Below are 10,357 nucleotides of genomic sequence, written 5' to 3'. Positions count from 1 at the left end.
GGTCCCGGGCGGCCTGGGGGAGGTGTCCAGGCTGGGGAGGGGCGCGATTTGAGGATTTATACCCCCCTCGGGGCTGCCGGAGGAGGCAGCGTCCGCCCCGCGGCCGCCAGGGCCCCCTCCCCAAATCCTGAATCCGACCCGGGCTCAGCCGCTTTCCGCTCGGGGTCTCCATTGCCAGTAAGAGTCCAAAGTGGTTCCCCCCAGGAGCCCGCCCCACCTGCCGCTCGGCCACGCCCCTGGGAGTCCGAGACCTTTGACCGCCAGCCCCCAGGCCAGCCTGGGACTCCTTGCACTTCCCGCCGGACACCTCTGCTCATCATGGGTCCCCCAGTGGCTAATGCAGCCACCCACCCCCACCTCTGCTCAAACGGCTCTTCCCCGGGCGCTCCCCCCGACTGAAGGGAGATCAGGGCCTCTGCTCCCACCCCCGAATTTTCTCCTGAGGGCCTCCCCCATTTCTTGACCCTGGCATGCCTCTGCCCCATTAGATACCCAGGGCCCAGGTGTGCCTGGGAGCTGCCAGCAACATTCCTCCTGGTGGGACCACATGCTCTGGGTCCTGGGCAGCAGTGGGTGCTGGTGAGGGAGCTGTCCCTGCCAGGGCCAGTGGGACTGGGGGTGACTTGACCAAAGCCCCTTGGGCTGCCTGGCCGAGGGGACATCTGGGGAGCTCCCCCTCCTCCTTTCCCACACAGGGGATCCTCAGCCTATCCCCCATCCTCTGCTCTGATCTGGTGCCCAGCTCCCCTCCCCCCCACTAGGGGCCTGTTCACCCACCCAACTCAGTGCCCTGTTGTCCAGTGAAGGAACAAGAGCCAGGCCTGTGCCCTCGGGCAAGGTTGGGGGGCCCCAAATTCACTAACTCTCCTTTTATGTCTCCCCTTGGAGGGGGCGGTCACCACTGTCTCCACAGGAGGAAAGCAGGGCTCAGAGGGGGCAGGTCACTTGCCCAGGGTCACACAGAAAGTTAGCAGATGGCTGGGACTGGAATCCAAGTTGGAGAGACCCCGTGACCACGTTCCTTGAATGTCCTGACTGGTCGACTCCAGCAGTCCCCCTCCGCCTGCTGGAGCCAGCTCCCAGCTGTAAGCAGTTTTGCTTGGTCGTGTCACCTGGCCACCCCAGCACCCGCCTCTCCCAGGGAGAGAGCGGGAAGGCCCAGCCCCTCCACCCATGGCTGGACCGTCTGTTCTCTCACATCTCCTTCCACTGCTCGGAAGCCTGGCTGAGATCCAGGGACAAAGGGGCCCCAGTTCACACCAGGTGCCACCCCTGGCAAGGAGCCAACAACTACTCCACCGGGGCTTCCAGCTTTCAAAGAACAGTCCCCCACTCCCAGTGACCCCCTCCGCCTGCACCCCCCAGCATCATTAAAGGTACGGGCTTTCCAACGACTGTTACTGACAAATTTATTGAAGTCCGGGAAAGAACCGATGGTCAGAGAATAAATAAAAGACAGGGGACGGTCACAAAACCAACAGGTAGCTTGGGACGCAGGCTTGAGGAATAACTTGGATTCACACCCAGCCAGCCTTTGTGTCCGTGGCAGGCGGCAGGCAGCAAAGCATCTGGCGAGGAGGGCAGCGCAGGCTCGGGAGGAGCCCCTGCTCCAGCCTTCTCCAGCGGGGCGTCCAATCCTCTGGCAGTTGGAGCCCGTGGAGAGGGGGAACTGGGGGCTGTTTGGCAACGGAAATCGGGGGGCTGGGCTCAGCCTGGACGCTGAGGGCCTGGGGGCGGCTGTGACTGGTAGGGAGTTCCTTAGGGGCTTAAAGAGTCCACCCCCCCGCCCAGGGTAGTGGAGCCCAGAAGAACGGGAATATCTAGAGCCAGTTGCCCCAGGGGAAAGGGGTAAGGAGGTTCCTGGGGAAGGTAGGAGTTGGTGGCTGGGAGGCCCCCAGAGGGACCAGGAAGGACACAGGTGTGGCCTCCTGCCTGGCCAGACAGGCCAACCTCTGACCTAAAGGTGGGGGGGGCCAGGGGGCTACAGAACTCAGACATACGGAGCCTGGGAAATGAAAGCACAATTAGTATGGTTTTTTTTTTAATTTTAGAAATTAAAGCATCTTCCGGCCTGAGGGCTGTGCTGGTCAGGGCAGAGGCCCCAGAGCCGAGTGAAGGCCTGGCCTTGGGGGTGGGGGTGTGTGTGTGTGTGTGTGTGTGTGTGTGTGTGTGTGTGTGTGTGTGTGTGTGTGTGTGTGTGTGTGTGTGTGTGTGTGTGTGATTTCCTGTTTGGAAACTGCAGCAAGCACTCAGTTAATTGGTCGATAACGGGAGAAATCTGCTTACAAAACAAGGCTTGCTGAGCGGCCACCAGGTGGGCTGGCCCCCTGTCCGAAGAGGAGCTTCTCAGACGGGAGCCTGGAGAGTCCCTCTGCCTAGGGGAGGGGGCTGCGGCTGGGGGCACTCCACAGAAACGAGCCCTCCCTGAGTCCTCATCCTGTCCCCCGCCGGTGGCACTGCGTCCTGCAGGGGTCCAGGGCTTTGGGACAGGAGAGCTCAGCTCCAGACCCCTCGAGTCCGGTGCTCGGCGGAGCCGGGGGTCTCAGTCAGAACTGAGCGTGGTCCACCTCGTCCAGCCAGGAGGCGGGGCTGGCAGGGAAGTCGGGGTAGCCCCCGCTGCTCCCCGTGGAGAGGTCAGAGCTGGGTCCGTTCCCTGCCAGCACCCTCATGGGTGGGGGCCCACCTGGGGCTCCCGAGGGCACGAGCCCCAAGCCGGCATCCGGGTACACCAAGCTGGAGAGGAGGGGCTGGGGGCCAGGGAGGCTCTGCAGGGCAGCAGGCGATGGGGGGACGCCGTAGGGGCTGCCGGGGCGCAGCTCTCGGTACTGCTCCGGGCCGGCCAGGCCTCCGTGCTCCAGCGGGAAGCTGCCTGGGGCCCCCGAGGGCCGGCCCAAGGCTGGGGCAGGCTCTCCCAGGCTGCCGTAGAGGCCGTTGGCAGGGCCCATTTCGACCATGGCTGGCTCATCTGCAGTGGAAGCAGAGGGCGCTGCTCGGTGCCCACCCTCTGCCACCTCTGGCCCCGCTCAGTGCCCCCTGCAGGGGTGACCTGCCCCACGTCACACGACAGGTCAGCCCAAGTCTCTCACCCCCTCCACCCCTGAGTTTGTTCAGCTCAATCCCACCTGATGCCTAAGGAATGGTGGGCTCCCCTGGTGGGATCAGGGCCAGGAATAGTCCAGTCAGCGCCCAGGGTTCCAGTACGATCCCAAGACTGCCCAATTATGCAGACAAGTTAAGTCCCAGAGAGGCTAGGTGAGTAGCTTAAGGTCACAAATGCTGCCAAAGCGTCTCTTGCACAAACTTTCTGAGGATGGACATTAAGGGGTGGGGGTCTTCCTGGTTTGGGAGGAGATAATCGGGTTCCAGAGAGGACCCTCCCCCAACTCCAAGCAGCTCGGACTTTTCATCACCCCAAAATTGTGCTGCCACCTTCCTAAAAATCACTGCAAGTGCCGGGGAGCAAAGTCACAGCCCAGACCCTCCCACCAGGACAAAGCCTGCTGAGGGACAGGCCCTCGGGTCACAGGGGTTCTGTCCCCCTCCAGAGGAAGAGCAGTGGTCCGCAGTGGCCAGACCACAGGCCTTGGGGATGGGGGACCAGGGTCTATAAACGAGAGTTTTACACGTGAGGCTAACGAGGCCAGGACCTATAGGACACTCAAATTTCCAGGCCCCCTGCAGTCAATCAACCCAACGCTCTGCCCCATTCGGGGCTGCCGCTCTGGGCGCCGCGGGTGAGGGGGCCGCCCGCGCCCGCCATACCGGTGAAGGAGACCTCGGCGTCGCTGTCCTGCCCCTCTTCCTGGACGCTGTCCTTGTCCGACTTCGAGCCGCCGCGGGCGCGCTTCATGTTACGGAAATACTGGCCCCAGCGCTGCCTGCCCGCGTCCTTCTTGAGCCTCTTTTCCTTGGCCCGGCGGTTCTGGAACCACACCTGGGGGCGGGGGCGGGTGAGTGGCCGGCGCCCTCGGACCCGGGGCGGCCCTTGCCGGCCAGCGGCTCGCAGGGCGGGCGGGGGGCGCCGGGGCGCTGACCTGCACGACACGCATGTCCAGGCCGGTCTCAGAGGAGAGCTGCTCGCGCACATGGCGCGCGGGCTTCGGCGAGGTGTTGTAGGCGCTCTTCAGCGTCTCCAGCTGCTTGGCCGTGATGGTCGTGCGCGGCCGCTTGGCCGTGGCCTCGGCCTCTGCACCGCGGGGAGCCGTGAGCCTGGGTCTGCTCCTCCAGCTGCCCAGCGGTCCCACCCCCCTACCCGGGGCGCGCGGACGTCGGGGCCACTGAGGCCGCCGCCGCTGCGACAGCCCGTCTCGGCCGCGGAGGCCAGAGGGTTTCGCGGGACGCGGGCACCGGGAGCGATGGAGAAAACGCGGCGCGGGGCGTCCGGGCCGTGCGAGGGGCGGCCCTGCGGCGGCCTTCTTTAGGGACCCCACGGCCCTGGATCGGGGCGCAGGCGCCTCCAGCCTCGGCCCCTCGCTGACAAGTGCCGCCCCACCACCCCCCGGGTTCCTCTTTGTTCCAAGGGTGCGGGTAGGGCCGGATCTTCACGGTCAAGGATTTGGGAAGATAATTCAGACGTGGAAAGTTAATCCACATAATTCAGACCAACAGCCCTGCGCTCCCAAGGGCGGCGGCCGCTAAGACCCCAGACCCCGGCTTCCCCGGAGCGGGTCTGATACTTGTCCCCGCCACCTCCAGCTCCGGGGCCTGGGGGTGGGGAGGCGCTTAACTTCTCGCCCCGTAGTGAGCGCTTCGCGGAGGACCCTGGAGGAAAGGATCCCTCCGCGGCCGATCCCGACTGGCCTTAGCCCCATTTTGCAGGCGAGGAAAGGGGAGGATGGGCCCTGCCCAGGCCAACCCCGGGGACCATCGCCGCCTCCCACTGACCTCGCTGCTTGGCGGTCTCGTAGTCTGCCTTGCACACGAGCCGGCTGTCCTCCATGAGGTAGAACTCGTCTCCCGTGGCCAGCTGCCGCTTGCACACGACGCAGGCGAAGCAGTGCAGGTGGTACACGAAGTCCTGGGCGCGGCGCACCACCTGCGTGGGCGGGATGCCCAGCTGGCACGCGGCGCACTTGGTCCCGAAGCGCCTGCGGGACGCACAGGGCGCGGCTCAGCGCGGCGGGCGGATAGGAGAGCAGCTAACGCGGCGCCGCGCAGGGCGGTTTCTGGAGGGAGGCTCCCCCCGGGCCCTGCCCCCGGTCGCCTGCCCGGCAGCTCCAGCAGAGCCGCACAGACTACCGAGAAGGGGATCCGGAGGCCCTGGGGAGCACAGAGGTCCTCTGTGCTGGAAGGGGAAGGTGACTCCTGGTAGGCGCCCCATCCCCAGCATTAAGGACGAAAACAAGATCAAAATGAAGAGGGAGTAAGTCCAATAGAGTGCTACAAACTTGGGGTTATCTTTTTAACGACTGCTTCAACGATTCACAAAATTAATTACTTTAAAAAATTGCTAATGTGCTAGCCCAGCTGCCATCGGAGAGGCCCCCGAGCGCCCTGCCTGGGGAAAAGGAGGGGTTTGGGGATGGGGGCTTTCGGGGCTCCAGACTTGGTTATTGTGGGGGTCCGGGGAGTCCCTCAGAGTGGCCCGCTCTCGGCCTCCTTTCCACTGGGCAGACTGCAGCCACCCCTTCCCTCCCAGGCGGCAGCCGGGCTCACTTGAAGAAGTCGTCCTTGCAGTAGACGCTCTCTCCGCGGCTGAAGCAGCGCTCAGCCAGCGGCGTGTGGCAGTCGCTGCACTTGAGGCACTTGCTGTGCCAGTGGCGGTCCAGAGCCTTGAGGATGAAGCGGTCCAGGATGTGCTGGTCGCAGCCAGCACACAGTGGGATGTCTGCAGGCAGAGGAGCCACCAGCGGTCATGGGCACCGCACACAGAGGGAGAGGCCTCACCTTCCCACCCAGCTCCCGGGACCGGGGCTGCCAGGAGACCCCCTTCCCTGCACACCCTCTTCTCCAGCCAGCTTGAGCGGCTGCCTAGCTCCCCAAGTTCAGGGAGTGCATGACCCTGAAGTCCACAGCCCGGCACATAGTTGAAATTCAGGACAACTGAAACTAGGTTTAGAAACATGCCCATGAGCAGGAAGGTGCCCAGGCCATCCCATTAGGCCAGATACCTTCGACTGCAAAATGTTTCCAGTGCACGAAGGACGCACGTTGAGCTCAAATGAAACCCCCGCCCCAGGGGCTCTCTTAGAGGCTGGGCTGGAAGACGGGTCCTTGCCGTCACCGGAGGCCAGGCACATGTGGGGCCTGGGGCATCCGCCACCCGGTTGCCCTCATTACTCGCACAATTAAGCACCATGGCGGCTAGGGGCTCCTTGCAGGTGCGGCTGCCTGGCCCCGTGGCCCTGTCTGCAGGCCACCAGAGTAAAAGCTGCTGCCCCCCCTGTCTTTGGGCGGCCGTGAGGGTCCTTGTGAGTGGACTGGACACATGGACCCGCTGCCCTCATGCTCAGACGTGGATGCCTGAGCTCACAGCAGGCAGTTTGCCCTCCGCACAGAGACACCTGGCTTCTGCTCCCCTGGGCCTGCAGGCCTGCAGGGGAACCAGGCTGGGGAAACGCAGGGAGCCACAGGTCCACGAGGGGCTCTTCGGGGTACTCATGGGGCGAGGACTTCCTGTTACTTTAGAAAAGGTCTCCGGAGGGAGGAGAGCCACGAGCAGGAACTGGAACGTACAGAAGTATCGCACCACCTCACCACGCTCACCTCACTGACGGCGGACTCCTCCGGCCCCAGGCTGGCCTGGCAGCGGTGAGAGGGCCGGAGGGGGACCTCCCTCAGCCCCAGGAAACCACGAAGGACGGGGGTCCCGCGTCGGGCAAAACCGCAGCCCTGGGTGTGGAGCCTGGGGATTTGCCGCCTGCCCTGGCCCCCCAACCCCGGGCGGCGGTGGCAGGGCGGCCAGGACACTCGGCACAGAGCTGGTGGCTGGACAGGCCCGCGCAGCGCGGATTCAGCACCGCGGCCCGGACAGCGCCCCGGCCGCGCTACCCGCGGAGCCCGCGTCGGGCAAAAGCCGCTCCCGCCGCGCCCCTCGCGCTCTCGCGAAGCCCTGGCGACCCGGGCCTTACGTTGCATGGCGACTCCGGACTTGGCGGGGTCTCCTACCCTCCGCGCTGGCGAGGCCCAGCAGAGCCTTGCGCCCGCCCGCCGATCCCCGCCGGCTCTCCTGAGCCGTTTCGCCCAGAGCCCGCACCCCTCCCTTCCTCTCTCTCCGCCCTCCCGCCCCTTCCTCCCAGCCCCTGTGGCCACCCCTCCCAGGAACCTTCGGAAAATAAATAAATAAGTAAGTAGGAGACGGATGAGACCCCACGGCCTGGATGTAACCCCTTTCCCACCTGCTCCATCCCTGCTCTTCCCCACCCCTCCAGGGCCGCCTCCATCTCCATCCTGTGGGTCCCGCCTGCTTGGAAGCCCGCGGAGAACCATCCCAGTTCACAGGAAGCCAAGGCGCTGGGGGCGAGACTGGTGCCGCCGGGAAGTTGGGGGCTTTCCTGTAGGAGGACCGGCCCCGAGTGGGCCAACAGAGCAGGTGCATGTGAGTGCAGACACCGAGACCCCAGCTAGAGGTGTTCTACGGCCGGGCTCCAGCTCCACGCCGGCCCTTGCATTTGACTCTCTTCCCCTGGAAAGTGTGTACGGTCTGGGTGCAGGCAGCCTTCTTGCAGATCCTCCTACCCCGTCGTCACTGGGTCTCACGTTTGCTCTCTGTGCGCTCTCCCGATTAGGGCGAGTATTTCCTGAACAGGTCCTGGGACCCGGAGGCCCCCCCCCCCCACTCCCCAGCCTGTGCGCCACGACCAAACACCCGACAACACAGCTCCAGGGGCCCAGAGGCAGCCTCGCTGCTGGGATGCCCAGGCAGGGACGCGCTGTGCTGGGGACCCAGCACCTACTCCTGCCAGCGTTCCCTGGCTCCCGCCGCCTCCGTGGCGAGGCCGGGAAGGGAGCGAGGACCTCTGGGTCTCCACGGGGTCCGCCCTCCCGGGTGCAGCCGCTCGGCCCGGGCACCCACCTCGGCGCAGGTCTTCCCTCCGCGCCAGCAGCGCCAGCAGCAGGTCGCCGCCCGCCGACTCCCGGCCCGGGACCAGCTCCCCGCGCGCCTCCATGGGTTCCCGCCGCCCGGCGCCGCGGCTCTCCGGCCCTGAACTTTCCAGGGGCCCGGCGAGACCACGGCCTCAAAGGCCCCGGGCCGGCGTCTGAACGACTCCCGGTGCTGCTGGGCGCTGCGCCCGCGGGCCGCCCAGGGGCCCGGAGGCTCGGGCCGCGGGGAGGCGGAGCGGCAGGGGGCGGGGCCGCGGCGCGGGGCGGGGCCGGGGTCGCCGAGACGCGCCGGTGGCGTCCGCGGACTCCGCGCGCCTTTGCGCGGAGAACTGCTGTGCCCAGACGCCACCCCGAGTGCCCGGCCCGAGGGCGGGGACGCTCAGGGGAGGAGCCGGGCCGGAGCTGCCCGAGGGCGCTTGACCGGGCCCGGCAGCTTCCCGCCCCGGCGCCGGCTCGGGGCTGAGGCCAGGGCTCGGGCGTGAAAGCCCGCGGGTAGCCTGGGGGTCAGGCAGGGCGCCGGGTCCTACCGCCGCTGAGGCTCGGACTTGAGAGGCTACGTACGAGCTGCGAGGCTTGGTCACAATGTCTGGTCGCATGAGCGCGACCCAACACCCAGGGAGGGTGAGTGCGGCGCCCGAGGGCTAACAGCGAAGCCACAAGGAGCTGGACCCAACCTCAGACCTTCCCGCTCTGAGCAGCTTCGGGGCCCCACCCTTGGAACTGCAGCCCACAGTGGGCGCAGGGAAGCAGGGTGAGTCTGCGGAGGGAAACCCAGTGTCCTCGGCTCAGACTCCACGATGCAGCCAAGACTCCAGGTCAGGAGGGATGGAGCTGGGAAAGCCGGGATCCACTCTCACTTCCCTCCACCCGCCAGCACCCCTGCTAGCACAGGAGGAAGCCCCCGTGCCCGATTTTCCCACACCCTGCCCCCAGTCCAAACAGGTGAGCTTGCAGGAACCCACCATCCTTGCAGGTAGAGACGCACCTACCCCAGAGGGCATCCAGCACCTGGCCACAGGCCAGGCCAGCCCCTGCAGTCACCCCCAGTCAGCACACAGCAGTGTGGGCCCCTGGCAGCGCGGGGCATGGCGAGGGCAGGGACCCCGGGAGGCACTGGGGGACTAGAGGTGGACGCCACCCTCCCAGAGGCTCCACCCGGGAGTCCCGCAGTAATGCCCCATCCTCACCCTGCCTCCGCCTGGCCTCCAGTGGCCTGGTCTGTACACTTTAATTTGGAGGCCGGCCTGGAAGGACCTGGGCAGGAAAAGCAAGCTCCTCTTAGCTCTGAGCAGACCCCATGTCTCAGTGTGAGCAAAGCCCCATGCAGCCAGCGCCGGCCCCTTCACTCTGTCTGTGCTACATTTGTTCCCCGGGACAGAGTAGGAGCGCGCAAGCTGGGGAGCCGAGCGGGTGCTGGGTGTGCTGGGGTGTCGGCCGTTGAGTGTCAGCTGCTGCAGAGGCCTGCCTGAGAGGAGCCGTGTGTGGTCCGCCTGGGGAAGGGGCGGGCGGGCCCGTGCGCTCGGCATCTGGCCGGCTGGCCAACAATGCCTCCATTATTTCCCGACGTCCTTGCGATCGAATGGCCCTTGGGGAGGGCGGTTTAGGCAGTGGGCCGGCCCAGGGGTCTCGGTGCTGCGCAGTTGGGCCGGCTGGCGAGGCCCGGGCTGGGCTGTGTGTGGGAGCTGAGACGCGTGGGGTCTCTGGATTTACTCGGCGGCCCTTTCTCTGCCCATCCCCTCCCCACTAGAAATGCCTGTGAGGTCCCTTCTGTTCTTGGGGCGCTCTGCAAAAAGCCACGGACACTAGAGCGCAGGTCCAGGCTTCCCGAACCATCGCAGGGAGCTCCAGGCCCTCCGCCCACTCAGGGCTCTGCCAGCCTCCCCTCCCCTCACCCCGGTTCCCGTCTCATGTCCCGCCAGAGGCCTCCCCAGACTCTTTCCCTCCCTGCCCTTGGTGTGCTGCACCCATTCCTTCCCGCTGTCCCTCTGTTGGCCTCTGCCGACCCTGCTGTTTTTCCCCTCTGGGTCTTCCTGCCCAGGTTGGAGGCTGCGGGGCAGGCGGGTCTCTTACCCCTAGTCCCGCTGAAGGTGCAGAGAGCGGCGGCAGCGGGGGCCCCGGGCCGATCTCGGTCGCCCTCGAGATCCGTTTCCAGCAGCATCGCGGCCGCGGGGCCAGGCCGGGCCCAAGTGGTGCGGGCAGCGCTCCTTCCTCCTCCTCTGTGACCCACGCCCCCCGGGAGGGTTCGGCCCTCCCCGCGTCCCTGTGCGCGCAGCGTGGCCAGACGCGGGAGCCTCTGGGCCGGGCGCTGTCCGCG

The 10,357-nt window shown here is 66.3% G+C and overlaps 1 protein-coding gene across 1 annotated transcript; it reads right to left on the bottom strand.

The window, feature by feature from the left end:
- Window positions 1–698: 698 nt before the first annotated feature.
- On the bottom strand, window positions 699–6,298 carry LHX3 (LIM homeobox 3; the record flags this gene model as incomplete). The annotated part of the gene is made up of 6 exons (XM_082469508.1): window positions 699–2,965; window positions 3,763–3,934; window positions 4,035–4,186; window positions 4,885–5,087; window positions 5,656–5,852; window positions 6,224–6,298. 6 exons carry the CDS (start codon window positions 6,296–6,298, stop codon window positions 2,547–2,549), a joined length of 1,218 nt encoding a protein of 405 aa, XP_082325634.1. The 3' UTR covers window positions 699–2,546.
- Between the last annotated feature and the right edge of the window lie 4,059 nt (window positions 6,299–10,357).

Source organism: Balaenoptera physalus (assembly GCF_965194825.1).
Source record: "Balaenoptera physalus genome assembly, chromosome: 7".
Classification (NCBI taxonomy): domain Eukaryota; kingdom Metazoa; phylum Chordata; class Mammalia; order Artiodactyla; family Balaenopteridae; genus Balaenoptera; species Balaenoptera physalus.
The sequence above is the reverse complement of the archived record's forward strand: the minus strand, read 5'-3'. Positions and strand labels throughout refer to the sequence as shown.